Source organism: Lathamus discolor, chromosome 3 (genome assembly GCF_037157495.1).
Source record: "Lathamus discolor isolate bLatDis1 chromosome 3, bLatDis1.hap1, whole genome shotgun sequence".
In the NCBI taxonomy this organism is placed as follows: domain Eukaryota; kingdom Metazoa; phylum Chordata; class Aves; order Psittaciformes; family Psittacidae; genus Lathamus; species Lathamus discolor.
Genome location: NC_088886.1, coordinates 99,977,164 through 99,999,829, shown reverse-complemented (window position 1 = coordinate 99,999,829; position 22,666 = coordinate 99,977,164). Strand labels below are relative to the sequence as shown.

The 22,666-nt window shown below is 40.5% G+C and overlaps 1 protein-coding gene across 1 annotated transcript in view; it reads right to left on the bottom strand.

Annotated features, from left to right (window-relative positions):
• Positions 1-20,799, bottom strand: part of CHAT (choline O-acetyltransferase) — a 28,899-nt gene extending 8,100 nt beyond the window's left edge. The window contains exons 1-11 of the mRNA XM_065672814.1: positions 20,737-20,799; positions 18,474-18,665; positions 16,192-16,310; positions 14,707-14,760; positions 11,955-12,135; positions 10,781-10,958; positions 6,288-6,457; positions 4,127-4,227; positions 3,804-3,932; positions 2,520-2,642; positions 904-1,045 (exon numbers count right to left, since the gene is read on the bottom strand). Coding sequence (XP_065528886.1) covers positions 904-1,045; positions 2,520-2,642; positions 3,804-3,932; positions 4,127-4,227; positions 6,288-6,457; positions 10,781-10,958; positions 11,955-12,135; positions 14,707-14,760; positions 16,192-16,310; positions 18,474-18,665; positions 20,737-20,799 — 1,452 coding nt within the window. The remainder of the gene's footprint in view (positions 1-903; positions 1,046-2,519; positions 2,643-3,803; positions 3,933-4,126; positions 4,228-6,287; positions 6,458-10,780; positions 10,959-11,954; positions 12,136-14,706; positions 14,761-16,191; positions 16,311-18,473; positions 18,666-20,736) is intronic.
• Between the last annotated feature and the right edge of the window lie 1,867 nt (positions 20,800-22,666).

The window sequence follows — 22,666 nt, the reverse complement described above, 5'->3', positions numbered from 1 at the left end:
GCAAAATAATCCACATTGTGGCAGTGTTTTGCATCTAAAGAGCCACCTGGAAATTCCCTGTACAGCAGCGAAGCACAGTGGGTGGAAGCAGCACGTAGAGAGACGTTGGAGGAGGCTCTCTGGGGATGGCAGGCGGGACAGTGCACAAAGCTGTTTGTGCAGCTATAGTCTCAGCTGTACCTCTTGCATCCCCATCTAAGTACAGTTCTCATGCTTCTGGCAAACAGATGGTGGTGCCTCAAAGAAAAGCAGCTTGGTTTTTCTTTTTGTAGGAGGATGTCAGGGCAGTCTGGAGAGTTGTTTCATTAGCTTGATGACTTTTTTTCATCATGAAGGTTCAGCCCCCTTGAGGATCCTATAAAACTATTTGGTAAAAACGTACCTTTAAACCCCAAAAGATCAGCCATCCAGAAAGATCAGACAGAACATGTACACCTAACCCAGAAATCAAAGCACGTGATTTATTATCGCTTCACACATTGCAATCTGCAGCAGAGCAGTCTACTGCAGGGGACCTGCCAGGCAATTCCCCTGGTGTGGCAGTATAATGATCCTGAACTGATCATGTTCAGCCTAGGCCTCTCCAGGGAGCTGAATTTGGATCTGATGATGGATCATTCAGAGGACAGTACTAAATCTAAAATCAGATATTTGTTTCTTTTTCTTATAATGTCATGTTTGGGCACCTCCGAGTCTTTTGGATGCTTAAATAAAAATAAGGAAATACATATATTTAGCTTAGTGGTTGGTCTGCACAAAACCTCAAATCGTGTAGGGCTTGCTACCCTGCCCTTTGCCTTTATGTTCCCAGTTAACAGTTGCAAAGTGGGAGACTGGGGATCATGAATGCATTATTTTCTTGGTGTTTTGCCAAAGGAGGCAGGGGGAGCCAGACCAACATACCGATAGAGCTGTCTTCTCATCAGTCATTGCTTTTACAAAAGCAAATGCTTCTGAGGTAGCAGACCTAATATTGTCGACTCTGCCCTCATCAAATCTCCGTATGGAAGCACTTTCGTAGGTGGGGACAAGTCTCCTGTGGCATCTGAGAGAATGAAGTAAGAAAAACAAAGAGTAATTGTTTTCAAGGAGTCGTAAAAACTAAAAGAAATACAGCCTGAGTACGTTCTAGTGTACCAAGCCACAGTTTCGTTCTTTGCATAGTATTCATCTTAATGTTGATAGAATTCTATAAGAAACTTAAAAAAGATGGATGCTCACTCCTTTCTAATACGAAGAGCTGCATACAGCTGTATACATTCTAGTTATGTATTGCCAGTAAAAAATGACCTGCTGTGTAAAAACAAGGCTAGTAAAACTAAAATTTATTGAAAGATCTCAAGGAATGTTTTATTTGTACTGCATCATAAAATAATAGTGTAATTAATCATTTACTTATGGGCTTGAAATATGTTTTATTTAAAACTAGAAAAAAGAATGTACTCTGTGTGTGAATGAAAAATAGAAAACTAAAGGGGTGTTATTTGAGACTGTGAGCTGGAATGAAAACCCACATAGCTAATAGAACAGAGAGTGAAGACTGTTGTTTAATTGGGGTCCAGGTATATAGCTTCTATTCCTCACTTTGGGACACCTACTGTGTCTTCCAGTTGAAGCAAAGGTCTCAGAACCTAGGTTTTTACCCTAAGGTTTTTGTTGCATACATGGGATTTATATCCTGGCTGGGGTCAGATGAAAACCTTGGACCAGGTCATTGTTGGAGTTTGGTTAATGGAATACACAAAACAGATATTTAACAGATGTTAATGGAATAAGCAAAATGCGTTAGGCATCTCTAGTTTTGAATAGGTAAAGACCAGTTCAGGATTTACTCTGACTTGATAAAGAATTATTCATGTAATAGGCTGTCCTGCAGGAAACCATGCAACCGATCTCTAGCCTGGAGCGTTAGCTGTTCTGACTATGTAGAAAGGAGCATTTAACTTTGATAATACCTTGGAAGTTAGAGGATGTTATAAAATTTTGGGATGCCCTTGAAGAAAGAAGCAGCATTAGTTACCATCCTGTGTAGGAACTCTGACCTGATATGCTGCTGTAGGATTTTCCCTGTGAATGCTTTTTGCCCCGCGGTGCAAGGGATGCATATGAGGTGAGCTATGGTTTACTGCCACAGTTCCTCCCAAACTACGTGGGAGAAAGTGGTAAAAGTGTGTTTCTGCTCCATGGACTTGGACTCCCTGGCTGCTTCTGCTGCTGTGGGTAGCAGGGTTGGCAGCTGCTCCCTGCCAGATCCTCTCACTCTCTTCTCTATGCCAGCTGGGAGTGGCATGTGTAGAACACAAGGATGGAAAGGATACAAGGAGAGGGAAAAGCAGTGAAAGAAAGGAGTGCTCTGTTTCAGAGCAATTCCTTTCTTGTCTGACCTACAGTCAACAAGCAAGATCCCTCATTGCCATGCAGGAGGCAATTGTTTGGGTGCTGAGGTAAAAACCCAAAACCCCACAAACTGTGAATCTCCTCTTGCGTTGCCTTGTTCCTAAGAGTTGTATTAACCTTACCTGTAAAATGCCAGCTGAAGCGCTACTTGAATGTAGGCATCTGGGCTAATCTTCTGTTTCTTAATAAATTCCTTTCCATAGTTTTCAAACTTGTAGGCAATGAAGTCGAGATTATTTACTATCCTGGAAAACAAGCAGAGATCGTCACTGTGAGTGGAGCAGCAGGAATGCCTTGTTCTGTTTCCATTTGCAAGTAAAACCCAGAGATCATTTCCTGCCTGTGCCCACTTGGAGATGAGTGGGTTCCTGCTCTGCAGACAGCCCCTGCCTGTGGTAACTTGCTCCTAATCGGTACCTTTTACTCATACAGGCTCTAGACTGGGCTTGTTATCTGCAGCCTTAATGTGGACTGTGGCACTCGGGTCACATTCTGTTCATTTGAGTATTTGAGTAAAACACCTTTTTTTTTAAACCTAGTGTTTCTGCTCCTGAAGCCTAAGCGAGGGCCTCCTTTGTTCTCAACAAGTTTATGAGACTTACTAGTGTGGGAAATGGGTGCATTTAAAACCTGATGAAGGCTGTAAGCTCCTTGCAGGTTCCAATGTAGAGGACTGCTACCTTTATTTAAAACCAAAAAGGAATTACTCTGCATCCTAAAAATCTTCATACTCTCGTGTATGCTTCTAACCACTTTGAGGTCTCATCTAACACAGTCACACTGGGCATACTTACAGCTGACCATGCAGACAATGTGTTAATTCTCTGCAGGGAGAGCACAGGCCTGAATGTTGAGATACAATAATTTGAGGGGAAAAAAAATTATCTCATTGCCATCCACCCCTCCCAAACATCATGCAAATATTTTACAGTCTGCAAACAGCCAAAAGAACTAACCTTTGTAGCAGTAACATGGATGCAAACAAATTATACTCCTGAATTCAAATTGTTTATTCAAACCAGTTGTTTTCTGCTGTCCCATATACATATCCCCATTGCCCTGGCTTTGGCTTTAGTCGTCCATAAAATGCGTCCTCAAAGCCAGAGGGCCTGCACTGTTTGCATCCTGTGCAAATAGGGCTCAAATGTTTTTACAGTGGTCCTTCACTTTCATAATATTTACATGGAAAGAAAACAATGTAAAGCAATTCCTGAATACAGTGAAGTAGCTCCAGCCATTTAGGTTGCCATGAAGCAAAGAGATGCTAGGTATGTCCAGCTTGCGAAGATGGTGAGGAGCAAGAGGGTAGAGAGAGCTCTCTAGGAGGAAGCCCATGCCAGCACACAGTATGCCGGGCAATTCCCAGATTGCAATCATTGCTGATAAAAATGAGGCATCTGTTCTACCTTTGGAGTTTTTCTGCTGCTGATGCCAAATGTGTCTGAATTTCAGGGGAGCATTTCCATCTTAGTCTCCGTGGAGCAGGAAGCTCAGTCACTGAATCAGCTCGGACTAGTTTCTTGGAACTTTCTTTCCTGTTAAAATGTGAGAGAAAAGTCATTAAGGTCACAGCAATAATGTCTTCGTAAAACACTGGGTTGTTTTAGCAGGCAAATGACTGGTTTCCAGCAGTTGTATGGGTCTTAATGGCCCTGTATATCAGGGGGAATTTGCCATTGGCAGAGGCTTCCCGGAGTGGGTACAATAGCTGTACTGAATGGGGACTCACATGTGCTTGAGCAAGTGTTCAGTGCACTGCACCAGTACGATGCCATCGAAAGGGGAATGTTCACACACGGTACCGCAGACGCCATCTCTTCCTACCACAAACTAAGCAAGGAAAAGAACAAGTGCAAGATATATAGGGAATAAATCATGTTCTGGGTAAGTAATCCATGATGGCAACCTAAAAAAAAATGTTGTTGTCTTGTGGTTTTCTTATTGCTCATATCAGGAACTTCCTTGACTTACAGATCAGTGGGTGACTTACAGACTTACTGCAGGAGACTTTCTTGTCCTATGAATGGTGCTGCATTGGATACCTTTCATGCTGCTATTTCAGACTGAGTCTTGTGAGAATGTAAATTTTAGCCATTCCCACTGGAGTCCCAAAATCAGATTTGGCATCTGCTTTGTGGTAGAAAAAGCCCAACAATAGAAAGGCTGGGGTTCTCTTTCCACATCTGGGGCACTTCTGTATCTGGGAAGTCCTGTAGGATCACATTTTATTACAAATATCATATCAAATGAGCAAACTCATCCTTATTTGATAGCTTTCTCATAGCTTGTTTTACTGCCCTGCTCCGTTTTTCAATTTTTGTGTGGTGTTTTCTTCATTTCCCTCTTACTTGCCATCTTTCCTGATTTCATTGCGTACACATGGTATGACTGGTGGCACTTACTGCTGCACTATAGTTCTGTGATACCCCCATGCTGCTGGTTACTTGTGCATCCCAAACAAGAGCAGATGTCTAGGACAAAACTCAAACTTGTCTCACTTGTTTCCATCCTTTTCCTGGACTTTACCCCTGCGTCTTTTGAAGTGTCTTTGGCTGGACTTCTTCCGCTCAGCTCACTCTGTGTATTTGTGTCACACATACACATCCTGCCTCCTTGGCTCCCATGAGGCTTTCACAAAGTAGGTGTGTGATGCAACAAGTTTACCTGGGTGTTTTCTGATGGCTTACTGCAAAGTTGCAGAAGAGTATGGAGAGTCCTGCGAGAATGGCTTCCTGCATAATCAGTGTTTGCATGAAAGACAATGGGATCTTTTTTCCCCCTAAGAATTTCTCTTTGTCTTTGAACTACTTCTGGCCTGAATACATCTGGATGTATGAAGCTGTCTCGTATGCTAGGCAAATTTATGTGCTTTCTGCTACCTTCTGATCATAAACAAAAAGAATATCTTATTTATTCTCAGCTACTTGAAACATCTCAACTTGCAGACCTGCAAATAACAGGGTTCTAACTAAAGACAAATGGTTTGTTCTTTAAAAACACATCTAGTAATAAACACAGCCTGCTAATAACATTATTTGCAATGGCATAAATCAGGAATGACTATTGGAATGTATTTGCACTGGGGTAAGCCTGTGCAGGTGAAATTAGTGGTTTCTCTTTTCGTGTTGCTGTTCTTAGATGTGCAATGATTGTTGCTTTTGCCATGAGCCATGTATCAGTCAAGGCTTTTTTCAGTTTTTCATGAGGTGTCAGCATTGTTGACAGTTGGAGATTAATACATTGCTTCACCATGGGTCTATTGCAAAATGTGAAAATAACAGTGCGACCCTTTCAACTGTGACAATCAAAATCTGATCGTGGAAAAAGGCAAAAGCGCTGGAGAAATCGATACTTCCAGTAAAGTCTCAACAAGGATGTCATTAAATGAGTAAACACTCTGTTTAGTGAGAACTTAATGGTAGCTTAAACACATGCTAAGTTATAAGCAGTAGTATTTCTAGGTTGTCAGGAAAATGTCTGAGAAGAGAAAACACAGAAAGCTATTATGCTTTTCTTTTTTGTTCTGGGATGATAGTACAGAATTTTTATTTAATTTGATTTGGTGTAACTGAACACACACTGGTTTGGGTTTTTTGTTAGAGATCTTCCTTGTATGTCTCTGTATCTGTCTACCTCCTCAAGTGCAAAGGGCAGTTTCAGGTAAGGTAAAGGCATACCTGTGTTGGAGAAGGCACTTCCGCTACTACAGCAAGGCAGTAGGTCTGCTTCTGCTGCCTTGCAAGGAACAGTGCTGCTCACACCACCCCTGCCTTGGCAGATGCTGACACCACCTTTCTCTTCTTCTCCCACTTTGCATCAAGTGGTCCCTACCATGGGGGCACCTGGTGGCATTACGTGCAAATAATGTCATAGTACCGTGAGGTTTTTACCTGCATGGGTTTGTCATACCAACGATTGGCCCCATTTTTGTGGTAGCCTCCCCCATGTAGCAGTTGCAATGCCATGTTGGTATCACTGAGTTCCACCCCGCTTGGGCTGTCCAGGCACACGAGGCATATGCACCGTTCAATCATGTCAAGAGAGTCGCGGTTAGTAGAGTCTGGGGATAAAAAAGTGAAATGTTCACATCCTCCTACGTGCAGTACAGGGCTGGCCGGGAACCCTGTTGCCTTGGAGAGCAATGAAGATCTGACCCTGACTCTGCAAAGAGCTGGTATCTGCAGAGTTCTCTCAACAGCAGATCAATGCAAGGAAATGTTACATTGAGGCATTCGTTCATGTGTTAACTTTTGCAGTCTCGCTGTGTATCTTTCATATGATTCAATAATATCCACTTTCTTTTTCTGCCTTTCCTTTCCTGAAGTAATTGTATTACAAGATAGATCCATTTTAGTCTGAACACCAGCAATGCTTACTTATTTTATGTATAACATTGAGGACAGGTGGAAAATAGAGCATTTCAATGCTCACGCTATTGCTGCAGTATTCTGTTCTGGAACAGCTGGGCCCATACTGGTTTTGTGCTGTTCTTTCATTAAAATCCTTTTCTGGACACAGAACAGCAGGGCCCATGTTGTTTTTGTGTTCTTATACTAAATTTCTCTTCTCTCTCCTATCCCATGTAATTTCTTGTACTTTAGAGAAATAAGCCCTGGACTGTGCATATTGCCTACATCACACAAGGAACATCTGTAGATGAGGTTGTGATGTTTAGATTCTGAGCGTGATATTGCCAAAACCACGGGTTGCCACATTCCTCTTCCCTCCTATCACTAGTACACTGCTGAATAAAATGTGCTTTTTCTGTCTCTCTGTTTCTTTTCCCTATCCTGTCAGTCTTGCTTCTACGGGTGAACTACAAAGGCTATTTTTCCATTGTGTTCAGTGCTTTCCTCCTTATTTATGGTATATTTATGTGGGAGTTTTATTCTCAGTTTCTTTAACTCAGAGATGTTAGGAAAATTAAGGCGTGCTTGCTTCTGGGGGCTGGTTTGAGGCATAGGAAGTATTTAATCATGAGCACTTACTACAGTTCTTAATTGAAAGGATAAAGGTGTGGAACCTATAACAAGAACTTGGTGTATTCAAAAGCATATAACATCATTACTTGCTGTTAAATGGTTGTTAACAAGATCAAAGGAAAAAGGCCTTTCAAACAACTTAAAATTCCTTCTATTCTTAACAGATCAGCTTTCACCTGCTGGGTTTGTTAGATGTTTTTGTTTAAGAATATTCTTAACTAAAGGTATGTATTTAGATTGATCAAACCTTCTTGAAAGTCTGTGCTAAGTTCAATAAATCTGTGCTCAATTCTGGAGAAGATTTTAGCTGAAAAGATAGAAAAAGTATTTAAAAAGAAGCAATTCTGATTTGCATTTAAAATATGGAGCCACTTAAAAATATGCAGGTTTTTAATGTCTGTAAATATAAGAAGTAGCTTGACCCTCTGAAAGAACAGCATTTTTCAAAGTAAGAAAAGATGTACCTTCCCAAAATGAGTAACATAGGTTAGTGAGGAGCTAGAAAAAGAACCCCAGATGCTTGTTATTGCCTAGGTTCATTCTGTAGATGCAATGTGGCAAAACAGAGCACAAATATGCAAGAAGAGGGGGAGCTGTGGCCTCTTTCAGGTTATGGTGAAGCTCTGTGTATTGCTGTCTGGTGCCAGCCTGACTTCTTGCACACTGTGTGGGCACCTGGCAGAGAGCACACTGTGTTTGTCTTCCCTTGCCCACAGAAACAGAGTTCTGGTGTTGCTATCAATTCCTACAAAACCTTGGGCCAGGAGACTGAAATCGATGGGAAATGCAGATAGATTGAGCTTTCTGCCAGCGATCTGTGTTGCGCTGATGTCCCTATGAATTGTCTTCAAAGGCATTTAGAAGCTTTATAAGGGAGAAGACATGTCTCTGTTCTCTTGGCTGTAAAGCTCTTCTGGTATCTGACACTTACAGGGCTGACTGTAATTGTGTATTTATTCCACTGATGGCCTGGGTACAAACACTGAAAAACATCACTGTAAATGGAAATTGCCCAGTATACATCAGCTGCTGGTATTTGTGGGCCTTCAAGGAAAAACTGCTTGGATAGCGATTTACAAACTGCTCACAGCTTGCTCAGCATTCTGCTTTTTGTTGTCAGATAGGTTTATATGTATTTTATTGTGGCTGCTGCCCACATGTCTTTGACAGATATGAAGCCCTTATTCTGACATATGGCTTCAGGTATCTTGAGTCTAGGTATTAGAGAGAAGAAAATTAAGCTCTGCTAGAAACAGAGAAGTAGGGGAAAGATGCCCTTACAGGGAGGGACAGATATGTCCAGAAAGCTGATCAGACACTGAAAAAATTATCATGTAAAGTAGGCAATGAACTGTATAAGAACTCATGAACCATGACTTGGGATGGAAAACAAATATTTCCAGAAACAGCTGAAACAGGAAAAGCATGAGAATAAGCCTAAAGCCCTGGAAGATGATTCTTGTCCTTCTGCCTTTCTAATGCACATAATTCTATTGAATTGGCAGGTCAGCTTTTAGTTACTTGGAAATTTTGAGTTTTGTTTTTAAAAGGAAGATATAAGAAGACGGGTCTGAATGAAATTCAGTTATAGTATGCATGGGACAGCAGCCCTTATAGCAACAAGAATTCACTTCCTCTATTTAGCGGAGTGAGTTAGTTCTGCAGCCTGAACGCAGTTAAAATACTAAATGTGTTCATAAACCAGTGATGGCTGGGGTTTTACAATGTCTTCTTCTTTACCTCAAAGACCTATCCTCTACTTGTAGGTCTGTGCAGGCCCATACATATATTTCTTTCATAACCTCTGCAAAGTGCTGTGTAAGTCTTCTCTGTCCCAAAACATCTTCACTTTCCCTGCCCCATACAGAACAGTTGTAATGACCCCTTCACCTCAAGCTCTTCACTAGAGGCATTTCTCTTCCTCTGTTAGTTCTATGAACATTTTGCCACAGAAAAGAAAGAGGGCTGTTAATAATCATGTATCCATGTGTAACAACAATGCATCATACTGTATAGAGGACCTGTGCTAGTATGAGTAGTCTAGGATAGGATTCCTGCTTAGATTAGAGAAGGCTCACTTCACAGTGCTGTGATATTTGCTAGTTCAGAATCTGCGGGGTTTTTTTCAGCTGCATAACTGAGTTGGCTTTCTTCCTCATTAAAATGAATATTTTGGCAAATACCAGGCAATCCAAAACCACTACAGAGATGGTTCTGCTAGTTTTTGTTATTTTGTCCTTTTTCTTTGGGGTGATGCAGGTTTACAAAGATGATTTTCTTGCAGTTTTCAAGGTATTGAGTTTTACTTAAAAGTGTGGCATGAACACAAATGACTAGGGTATCTCTCACTTTTCATTATAATAGGGAATCTTTTCTCTACTGTTCTAAAAGGAAAAGAAGGGGAAGGGAAAGCCTGAAGATTAGACTGGTACCATGTAACAGTGCTAGGACTCTATGTGTGTTTGTGAGTTTATCTGTATAAAGTTATTATAAGCACAAACTTGAATAAGAAAATGAAAGATCTTCCTTGGGATGGTAAACGTACTTTGAGACTATCAGCAACTCTTGTATATTCCAGGGCATAGGTAAAACAGCAATATTTTCTGTAGCATTGATGAATTGAAGCAGAAGACATGACTTAACATTTTTTTCAGGAGAGAAAAATGAATATGTAAGTCATCTAAAATGGCAAAAAGAGGGCATTTACATCACTTAGCCTCAGTGTAAAATATATAAGGTGTGATGTGATACAGGTGACAAATCCCACTCTTAATTTTCATCTGTTTCAAAGTCAGGCATTCAAGTCCAGAATCCAAGACAGCTGAACGATGCCTGTTGTTGAAAGAGAGAACTATCCCCAGAGAGTAACTAGTGTCACCTTTTCTTGATGCTTCCTTAAGGTTTGGATTGATCAACCGTAGTACTTTCTGGTTTTCTCTATTGACTAGAGAGAGTATACAGCTAGATTCAATAGGTGTTAGCTTGTAGATGCCTTTGTTAGATGAGATGAAAAAGTCCATGAGATGAAAAATAGTTGCCAAAAGCTAAGAGGATCCATCATTCCCGTTGGTACAAAACAGATGTGAAGAAAGAGACAAATGACACAATCTGATGTAATGTAGTTTATGTGATGAAAAACAAAGAATGGAATGAGAGCTATATACATGGCGTAACACTTAAACATACACAGCCAAAGGGTCAAACCATTTCTGCTGATTCCCTGGCAACACACATCTGAACACTTACAGGTATTGAATTTCCTCCTGCTGGAAAAATTCAGCAGTGAGGTTGCACATTCAGTCCTATATTTGCTTAGTGCTCACTCCCAGCAGAGAAAGGCAATGATGGTGAGGAGGAAGAGGAGGAAGATGATGGAGAAAGCTCGAATTGCTGCTGCTAACCTTTCATAAGGATCATCCTGGCCTCTGCCCACTCTGTCCTTCCGTCTGTTGTCAGCAGGCCAATTGGAGGCAGCATTTCCTCTTCATTCTCTGCCATTTTGGCTATCTTTTGTAACTGAGTGAAAAGATCTCCCTCACTGAGACGACGGAAATTAATGACAACATCCAAAACAAAAAACTGCAAAAAAATGACAGGAGTCAGAGGAACAGTCACAGATGGGTTGGACCCTTACTGGTCCAACATTGTGCTTTTGCCTGGGTAGGTGTTGAGATGCTCAAGTCCTGCCTGGAGAGCCAGGCCTGCAGGTAATGGAGTACATAAACACTGGCGGCTGGCCCAGGGCTCACCTGCCCTGTGTTTTTACACCACTGTAATGCTGGTTGCTATAAGGGACTTATACTGTGTATGAAGCTCAAATAAAACATACCTTATTTGAATAAGCTTAAAAAACCCTGAAGAGATAAAATCAGGAAGTATCTAAATAATTTCCATGGTATTATTTGTTTAAAAATAACCTAGAGAATTAGAGAACTTCCCATTGAGGTGAGGAACAGGACTTCCCGGAAAAGGGAGCACTGGAATCTACTCCTTCATTCCAAGGGGGACTGTAGACATGGCTCCAGTACTACAAATGCCAGGCTGGGTGATAAGGTACCCTGCCTAGCCAATATACACTGCTACCTGACAGCATTTTTGATTGAGGCAGGTTCATTCTCCTATTCCAGTACTTCCGCCTGCACCTGTGTTATCTTCAGGTATAGCTTAGGCCCCCCTCCATGGGATGGCGGCATATAGGCCATGTGTTGTGTGCCAATGTTTGACTGTCAAGAGAAGAGCATTTCCAGCAAAAGCACTCCAGTAAGATTTTTTTTTTTCTCTGTGGTTTCATCTCTGTTAATAAACATGTTTTTTTTGAATGAGAAAGCAAATGCATTCTGCCACATTCCTCCTTTCTGCATCACTGTACTCGGAACATAATGTGGGCTAAGGACAAAAGTGCTGCAGAAGCATCTTTTGGAAATATTGACAGCAAAGGCTTGGTAAGAAGTGAGCTCATACGTAGCATAGTAATTGTGTTTCTAAACAATGATGAGATTACGCTCCTCTTGAGTGAATTTAAGCAATCTAAGAAATATATACTGAGAAAGGTACAAAAAGAGAACGCTCATTTACCTGGTTGTTACAAGCAACAATGATGTGCTCTGGTTCTGGCATTACACTGCTTTTCTGGGCCACAAGGGTATCTTTGGTATGTCCTGGAAGACGATAGGAAGAAAAGAGCCCATAGTATTGCTTCATACAGAGAGGATGACCAGACAGCTGTCCACGAGCAAAATCAACAGGTAAAACGTGGCTGGAGAGAGAGAAGAAAAAGAAAGCCAGAGGAAAAGGGGGAGGAGAGAGGGAAGAGAGAGACAGAGAGGAAAAGAAATCTAATCTGTCCTTTGTTCTGTTACAATTAGATCAGGTACAACACAAATTGAATAATAAAACAAGATTGCAGTATAACGGAAATAGATGAATTCCCATGCCAAAGTTAAATACATCTTTCCTGGCAGCTTCATGCATATTCATTAAGCAATTGCATTATCATCTAGTGGAAACTGAAAGAATAGCAGGTCACAGGCAGCTTGCAGCATGCATGGGAAACCTGCCTAGATGGGACCCTGGAAACTTGCCAGGACAGAAGTCAGCAAAACAGGTGGAAAAGACATAGCACTTTGGGAAAAAAGTGCTGGGGAAATTCACTGCAGGTCACGGTGGCCCTGTACTGTGCAGGGTACTCAGGGGGTGTGTGAGAGGGCCTTGCCTGGTGAACAGGAATGACTATGGCAATACAGAGGGCATTTCTGTTTTCCACAGAGCTTCGCTTACGTGATAACCCTTACTTAGACCTATGGGGGAATAAATGCTGAAAACCCATCCTTTCTTATTGGAAGGCATGTGAAAAAATCCAACTAAAAAGGCTTCTTTAGTGGCCAGAAATAAGGAAAAAAAAAAATCATAATTGTGCTAACTTCTTTCTTTCCTTTTGTATGGATTCTAAAATATCCCATTGACATTGCCGCAGTAAATAATGGTGCTGTTGTTCAGGAGAGGCTGCCAAGATTATAGGAGGAAGAAGATCTTGTGGTGCTGAGTTTTTCCCTCAGCAAGAGAGGACTATGTTTCCAGCCTGCTGGAGAGGGACAGGGGCAAAGAAGCACACAATACGTACACCTGATACAGGGTAAAGTTTTATGATAGTTTATCTTGTTTAACTACCTCTTTGGAACTCACAATTCTAAACCAAGGATATCCACTTTAGTTCTTGGCTCTCAAACTCTTATTCCTTGTACAGGTGCTTTTTTGTTGTTGTTCCTTATTAGCAAAACAGGGTTATTAGTGTTTTCCTTCTCCTACGTTTTGCATAATGCAGAAATTCTCTTACATTTAACAGAGTTTTAAAGAGCATCTATAACAATCAAAATTAGTGGAATAGCATGGTGGGTTTAGATAAGACAATCTGAAATTATAGCAGCTAAGAAAGGTGTTGTTGATGATTAATGGCAGCAGAAAATCCAGTACTGATTTAGGAGATGTCTGTGTAAGATCTTACAACTTTTTAATGTGAGCAATTTAGGCTTTGTTTGAAAACTTAGTCCTGGCAGCTGCATGGAATATCTGTACTGTTAAATCTAAAAGTTTTAGTTTAATGCCTGGGTTTGGACTGGAGCATTGTGCATCTGCACGTGGGATGATCCAAAAGAAGCTAGCAGTACACTCACTGGTAGAAGTCCTCAACAGCAACAAGGAACTGAAAATGTTACAGTTATGGTGTCCTCATAATTATACAGGAGGGGTGATAAACAAACAGTACGAACAATATGAGGACACAGTAGTGAGGATTTAAATGATTATTGATTTAAAGTAGGTAAATCTGATCACGGAAATCTTCGCATCTAAAGTAGCGAGGTCAGAATAGTAAGAATTTAAATTATTGTCTGAGCAATGTGGTTTCTTTATTTCATCTCAGATACTGTCAGATAAAGATGCAGCGAACTGCATTAGTATGCACTGGTACTTCACAATGTGCTTGTACTGGTGTATGCAGTTGCATGGTGTATCTTGGACAAAAGCACATGTTCTTAAATGAGTACCTCTTCTATACTTTCTGAGTAGCTGTCAGACTTTTGAAACTGAAAAATCAAACAGCCTCTTCTTCTTTCTTTTATCTAATTCATAGATAATAGGGACTTTGTTGTTTGAACATGGACTTTTTCTTCCTCATCCAAATAAGTATTGGTTAAACCATATTATATAGGCCTTTTGTATTTCCAGACAGAAAAATTGCTTCTTCCCTAATATAGTGTGGCATCCATTGTGCCTGGCTCTCTACTGTTCATTGGGGAGCAGTGGTTGTTAAGAGCTACCTCATGCACGGTTTCAAGAACCATGGATTTCCCCTGTTCTTGTGTACAGAAAATAACAATGGCATAAGTAACTTCTTATTTTTACTTGCCACTGAGCCAGCCTAACTGTGGTAAGGCTTCGTTCTCCTGGAAGGTCAGTGGTACCAGGGGAGGTGTGCAGGCTGTTTAACCACAGTGCTGCTGCCCTTTGTGTGTGGAGAGCACAGACTTCTGGTGTGTTCTCAATAGCTTGGTTAGGCAGATTCTGTGTGTTGTTTGGGCCACACTGCGCGCACTGGACTGATGACTGCCAGCCATCAAAAATGATCCATTTTCAACCTATTAGATTGCAGTAATAAGGCAGAAAGAACATAAAACAACTGCTGAGGCACCTGCCCTGAAGCATGCTGGAGCCCCAGCCCTTCCAAATGATAGAAAGGTACAATCCAGCCGAACCCTGAGCACGTTATAGCACTCTCGAGTTAGAAGCCCTGTGGATACTCAAGCGGCAGCTTTCCTTCCAAGCTACTTACGTGTCCAGTAAAGCTTTATAGTCTTGCACTCCTGAAATGAGATTGGCAGCAAACCTGCAAGTAGCAAATACAAATGACATCAGTCTTTTGTTATTTGGCGACACTGGGCTGTTTCTGAGAGACAGAGGAGAGCCTGAATGATTGATGACAGCATAAGGAGAAAAAGCCTTCTGGCTTGGCAAAAAGAGTCCCCTGCCCTCACCCAAAACCCAATTAATTAATGTCAAGAGAAATATGAAATCCTAGAGATGGTCCTTTCAAATGGTTAAACAGACTACCACAGGAGGAAGCCTGAAAGCATTTATTTAGAGAATGGGAGCAGAGGCTGAATATTTAATAGAATCCTTAACATGGGTTTCAATATCAATACTCCTAAGCTGTCCAATTTATTAGAGTACTTCCTGTCCTAAGCAGATATTCTTTCTGCAGAGCTCTGGGCAGGTGTATTGTTTCCTGACGCTGCTCATTTGCACTGTGTCTGAACGGGAGGCTCTGAGAAAAATATTTCCGTGTTAAAGCACGTGCATTATAAAATGTAAAGTGGAGGTCTTTTGAAAGCTGTGTGCACAATAAATTTAGTCAGTAATGAATGGGAGCATTTACAGTTATATTTAAAGTAGAAAGATACATTGGCTGTCTATGCAAAATGTTAAAATAACGCATTGGCTTCAAGGTTCTGCCTGTTTTAGAATAGCATGAATTCACATGCAGATAATTCCTTCAGTAATGAGCAGCTAGAGAGTGCTAAAAGCAAAGAGGAAAATTGCACTATGTGAGGGTAGATCTGATCTGGTTTACTGTTTAAAAAGGAGAAAATGTTTTGGCAAAGGCTGAAGAATGGAATCCTGTTTTAAGGGTGTCTGGAGAGGTATATTCTGTGCTTGGCTACTTGCTTACCTTTTAACTTTTTAAATGATTGTAATTGGCCACAACAGCTCAAAGGAGAAAGGTCATTTCAGGGCTAGGAAGGATGGGCCTGAATGAAGCGGTGTTCTTGGGGAGGAATGATTTCTGAATTCTTATTCTTAGCTCTCCTGTGTTTCTGATGCCCTTTTGGGCACCTAAAAGGGACAATTTAATGCCAGTGTGACCTTTTTCAGTTTGCTATAAGTCATAGTGACAGCATGTTAAAAACCGGTTTCCTTTAAACAGTGTGTCAGAAATTAGTATTTATTTTTTCCATCGCAAAATGATTTCCTTGAATTACACGATGAAAACTTTGCAAATGTTCCTTTAAAAAATTATACATCCCATGGTGGTTTTTTTTTCATGCAATAAATATAAAAGTCATGACCCTTTCATTTCTGAATATCAGTATGAGTAACCCCAGAAAGGGGTTACTGATACTATTCAGCAGACCTAGTAGGAAATCCTTTAATGGTTACAGCCCTTTTATTAAAATGAAAGTTGATTGTCTTTTTGTAAAGGAAGTACACTTAAAATAACCTTTCATTTAGCAAAAGCTGCAAAGTTGTAGTACATTACCTCAGCTGGTCATTTGCATCCTTGAAATGCTGACGAGCAAAGATAATTGCTGGGCTGGAATTGACTGGAAGAGCTAGCCGGTTGTTGAGGTACATGTCATCCAGCCAGTAGTTAAACACCTAAGGGAAGGGGACATGAAATCTTAAAGCTATGAACAGTATGCAGAAAGACAGTCTGGGGGTGAGAAGAGAGTGGTGCTCCTGGTGTCAGGCATAGGGTCTGATTAATGGAGCTGCTGGGCATTTTCAGTCTGGGCTCTGTGACCTCAGCTCAGCTGAAATCAGCCACAATTCCATAATCCTGTTTTTCAATCAATGGCAATTTACAGTGTGTTCCATTAAAAAGAAGACAGGCTCCATATTGTGGTGGCTTGGGTATTCTGTTGTGTGTTTCTCTCTACAACCAAAAAAAGAGTACAACACGCTAACTGCTGGCTCTTGAATAGTAACTGGGATAGATTTAAGAAGTGAGCAGAATTTTACTAGTGATGGCTTTCCTCAGGAGGCTTCAAATATTTGCCAAGATGCTCTGTTGTTAGCCACCAGATACTATCTTGTATCAAGACAGAGTGGGAAAAGAATTTCCTGAGCTTAACGGTTCGGTCCTGCAGATACTGGGATGTGGATAGGGCCCCTGGAGAATTCTCTCTGTGTCCACTGACACAAGTGCAGATTGCTGATGCTCGACTCAGACAGACACACTTAAATTTCTAACCATTTTTATAGAAAACACAGGCGTTACAGTAATGCATTGCTTTATGTCTGAGCAGAGCTTCAAGAATAATGGTTTGGAAAATGGAGGCTTTCATAAAAAGATCAAATGTTCTGTCTGAGTTTAGCTGGAACGCTTTGCATATGGTAAACTATAAACAACAATGAAATTATGCAAAAATAATTATGAATGCACGCATCAGTTGAAAAAGCTTTCCTCTGAGATATTTCATCGCTGTTAGAACAGATGCTTCCCCTACAGTCTCCGGAGTCTTCAGGAGAACAGGCTAGAGCTGTACTCCTGGCAAGTTAAATCCCAAACAAAAACATTTCTAGTTTATATTAAGAATCAGGTATTTAGTTTTAATAACTGGCATTTAATGTTGGGACATTTCACAAAATGGTTAGACATCCTTCTTCTGTAATTTTCATATTATATGTGGTTAAATGAACAGCTGTCTCCTAGAACATTATTTGCTCTCCTGGAGCACTATTTAAGTGATGCTTAATTTAGCCATCAAACCCATGAAGTTCTATGATTGGAATAACAAAACAAGATTGGGTGTCATTTAGGGGACAGCCCTCAGACTGTGACAACAAGTAGTTCAGAAATTAAGCACTGCTGTTAAAACAAAAGCACTGTCAGAACTGTAGCTGGTTTTTTCTGACTGTAGCAGCAACTTGATCGAGTTTTCTTGCAAGTCACAACTGAAAAGTTCAGGGAGAATCCCAATTACTGACATCAGTAGCAAGCGTGCAGGATTTCACTAAACCCATTAAACAATTAGGTGTCTCTCTTCCTTGCTGGGATGGAAAAACTGCGGTAGAACCAGTGTTTCTAGTTTTCAGTTGCCATATTCTAACATGCTTAATGCAGGCAGGATGAACTGTGGCTTTGTGGAATGGTAACACCTACTTTATCCATGGCTTATTTAATTTTCCTGTCTTGAGAAGCAGAAAGCTGGACTTTTAAAAAGGCTGAGGTCTCAGCATGGTGTGTGTACATGTATGTGTATATTCAGCGAAATAAATACCTCAGGGTAACTACATTGGTATGGTGTGACAATGAATGGCAAATAATAATTTAATTCTTTAGCAGTAGTTCCTATATTGAAGTATTCTGTTCCAGAATAATATGACTGGATCAGAGCTCTGGGTAGATGGCTATAAAAAGCGCTTTTCATAGCTCTATCAGAAACCATTTTTCATTTTAATAAAAACTCTAAATCATTTTATTAAAGCAAAGGAAGAAATGAGATCCAAAACTGATGTAATACAGTGTTTCCTACAGGTAGAGCAGACACCTGCATGCATGCACCTTGTATAAATTCCGTCATTTATGTCAACAAACCATCAATCTGAAAACATAACAAAAACATGGATTTTGACATCGTTTGAAAATTCTAGCCTAATATGTCTGAAATATTCATTCCCTTTGGTAGAATCTGATATGACCCCTGTTAGCATTGACCCACTGAAAGAAAGCAGTGATCACATACAGAACATCACAAAGAGTTTGTAAATTATCATAATCCAACACAGCAATTATGTTTCTCATCTGCATTTGCTTACCCAGTTTGTTGTTTTTTCCCTTCTTTCCTCCAGCATTTGCTGCAAGGATTCTCCCAAGCCTCCTGCCTTTCCAAACCGCTCCACAATGACCTTGGTCTTTCCAAATTGCTCCTCTGGCACCAAGTGTTTCATGCACTGTAGGTACATGCGCAAGGTCTGCTGCAGTGGTGGGACTGGAAGTTTTGGCACTGTCTAATCATAAATAAAAAAAAAAAAGAAAGAGATACTAGCAAGTAATCCTACTTGTTCCTAAATTGTCATATTTTTCTCCCCCCTTTTTTCTATTCTGATGGTTATTAATGTATTGCATCCCCTTTTTAATCCACCTATTCTATTAGCAGTTGAGATGCTTGATTAGTGCAAATAATTGTGTGACTTTGGTAGTTTCATTAGGTCTTCAAGTGCCTGAATTTTAGGACACAGTATGCAGTTGTATGCAATACTGAAGCAATGGCACCTCTCCAATAGCTCTATTTGTAGGCAAGGAGAGTTTCAAATGGATAGTCCAGGAAACTAGTCTATAACAGGAGAATATTCCTTGGTATAAGTGTTTAGAAATCCTAGGACAAACAGGCAAATAGGCATAATGCAGGCATATAGTCTAAGCTACTCTTGGAAGTCTTCAAATACATTACAGCATAATAAAATACTGCATTAAGAGAAGGTATTTCATAGAATATAATCATAGAATTATTTACTAATTTACAATTATTTACTATTTTCATTAGTAAATAAGTGTGTTTAGCTTGTGATCAGTAAAACTGTGGGTAAATACTTGTCTGATTGGTAATATGATTGATTCTACAATTGCAGAAACAGAAAACATGCAGGTCTATGTGTTTATTAGTACTACATACAATCCTAAATAAACCTGTGCTTTTACCCTGCCAAATCTCTGCTGTTGGCCAGCCTGGAACCCTCCTTGAAGGCTTCAAGACAAAGCATTTCTGTTCATACTTGCTTTGTCCTTATCTTGTTTGGAGCAGGAAAGCATTGTGCTCTAAGCATGGTTCCTCAGGTTGTTGGACATGTCTCACAGTTGAGAAAGGGTCATCTAATTCAGCTGTGCTTGTCCATTAGAAAGTAGCATAGACCATAAACTTCTGGGGGGTTTATTTCTCTAATTTGATTTTGTTTGTCTCCTAAAGCAGGTAAAGCTCAGATTTTTTTTTACCAGCTCTTGGTGTAGTAGACATTCATTTTCATAGGATTACAGGACCATAGCGTGATTTTGGTTGGAAGGAGGTGTCTGGCAGTCGCCTAATCCCATCTGCTGCTCAGATCAAGGCTAGCTGCAAACTCCTTTGCAAGTGCATACAAAGAAGGAAGAGGTAAAATAAGTGCTGTAAAGAGAAGTCAGGGAGTGGGTGTCCTCTGAGCTCAAATACCAGCTCTGACTTTTGACATCCACAGAAAAGTCAGTGCTGCATTATGTTTCCCTATCTAGAAACCAAAAATTTCAAAGACTTACAGAAAGTATAATAGGATTACCTGTTATTAATGGAAATGCAAATCAATTCAGCCTGTAATGCATCCTGGATCTCAGAAGTAAAAGAATAGTAATTATACAGTTTCAAGCTATGTTTGAAAGGGCATATCTCTTCTGTCATTGATTTCTTGGTCAGTGGAAAGAGATGTGCCAAATAGTTGGGGTAGTTTTGATACCTGGCTTTGGCCTTGTCTTTTTGGGTAAGGTTACTGTGCAGTTCATAACTCTGCTTAGGAATAAAGCTTTACACCCGAGGGGTTGGCTACTCACAGGTGTACACATATCCAGCATCTTTTAAAGCAGCTTGAAAATGAATCGTGATAGTTTGATAGCTCTATACTATTAAGAAATAATTACACGCTATCACTGATTGTGTAGCAATATATCTGCTGTTGTTGTGTAATAATATTTCACTTGAATTCTTCCCTAGCTGTTGGGAGGAAGAGTGTATTTGGATATGAGATATGTATTTGGTTAGAAGAGATGTCTGGCAGTCACCTAGTCCCACCCAGTAACATTAGATCAAGGTTCCTGACTATAAACTGCTGTGGGATAACTAGTGTTCCCTGAAATGCAGAAATCAGCTCTGGAACAGAGCTTGGTTTACAATTATTATTACAATTACATATGTAATTATATTACATACGTAATATAATAATTACAATTATTATATTAATTTACAGCATTAGAAGCTGTGAAGTCATTTATCGTCAATCTTCTTTTTTTTCCTTTTTTTTTTCTTCTTGTTTTGTTTTTCCGGAAACAGTCACTTACTGTCTCATCCTTACTGCATGTATCTTTCTCCTTCTTCTGCATGTTTTTGTCTAAGACAGGCATTCCTGCATTTCTTTTAATATCTTTTATTGAGGACAGAAGTTGAAGCCACTTGGGGGCACTTACGAAGCCTCACGCCTCAGTTCTGTAAATAGAAGAGATTTAAAGTCCAGTCAGTATCCATCATTTATAACCAAAATGTACACAGGGAGTATTCCCTGCACAAGCATACACAGACAAAACTGAAGAGAAATAGAAGCACAGCATTCCAAAGTAGCTGAACTGAGCCCTGTGGAGATTGATCTGACATTGTTTGTTTCATTTTGCTATAAATTTATTTATCCAGAACTCTCTGATGCACATAAATGGTCCCTTCTTGGCATGGTGTATTTTGTCACTCTAATTAATTTCACGATGCACTGTGCTGTGATCTGCATTCTTTGTATGACTGTTATATGTTAGCTGGAGGAAGGAGATGACATCTCGGAATGTACTTATGTTGACACAGGTAATAGTAAGGTTGCTGTTTTCTGTATAAGGATTTTGTATGTCCTCTCTTTATCATTTTATATGAAAGCACCATGAAAACCTTTAAATGTATTTGTCACTGCACGGTTCTGTGGACACAGTGAGTTGCTGTCATCTCTGTATTAAAGATGTGGAAGCTGTGGGAAGGAGCTTGATGAAGACATGCCTTTGCCCTGCAGGCTAGAAGCTTGTGGCATGCCAGTGCTTTGGGGCACAGGTCTGGGTTGGCAGGTTGGCTGCAGGAGGACCAGGAGGGGTGGCATGCCCTGCATTTGAGACACTTCACATAGCAGTCTTTCTAGATAGCACATAAAGGAGATGGCTTAATCTGACAAAAGTCACAGAAATAATCTGTGACAGAGCAAATATTTTCACGCGTGTCTCTCTGGTGGTATGCTTATCCTGGTTTTCAGTTCTAAAGATGCTCATTATGCCTTCTCTGTACAAGAATAAGCTATATTACACAGGTATTTCTTTTGCTACAATAGGCCTACACCAAATGATTGTCCTTCAGTTACTGTGGTACAGCTGAAGCAGAAGAAGTTCTATGTGTTCTGTCAGGTCTTGACAGGTCCCAGGTTTTGGGTTGGGTTTTTTTTTTTGTTTTGTTTTTGATTTCTTTTTAAGTAGTTTGCACTGTGTGCATGCAGAATAAAAAAGATGTGCTGACTAGGTTGAAAATAATTTCCTTTCCGAAACCCACATTCAAGACATTTGAATTATTTCTGTAGGAGCTTTTAAGTACAATTTGGATAAAAACGTACAGTGTATGAACGTTTTGTTTAGCGATGGGCAGGGAGGGCTGTGCATTATTCCGCTCCTGAGGAATCAGCTGTCTAATCTTGAGGCTTCAGTGTGGCTCTGCCAATGTGTATGTGGTCACTGACACCTTGTGTTGGTCCTGTCCTCTCCCTGTCCTGCACTGGCTGCCAGTGGGGCCATGTGCTGTGAAGAAGGTTGTGTAAGGCTGTATAAGGTCTCTGGGGCTCTGCAATGAGCCGCATGGCAAACTCGTGTTGATCTGTCATCTGCTCATGATTTCAACCCAGGTGAGAGACCATTTCCCTCATGGAGACACCACATTAACCCACTGCGCTGCTCCGCTCCCTCTCGTGTGCTGCACAGGTCTCACCACTTAGCTGTGTGCTCTATTCCAAGCAACACAGGTTCAAGTGTAGCTTGCCCAGTTTATGGATTGGCCTCAGCTCCCCACCTGCACTCAAATAGCACTCAGAGAGAAGCCCTTTTGTCTTCAGAGCCCCTAAAACTGTATTCCCCCGAAGGAAAAATACTTCTGGTGTTCTTCTCACTGTGACTTTGGTTTTCTTTCCTTATGTTTTTTGTCAAACAGCCCTATGAAGTCACACTGACTACAATTCCATACTAGCTCTGTGTCTGTGGG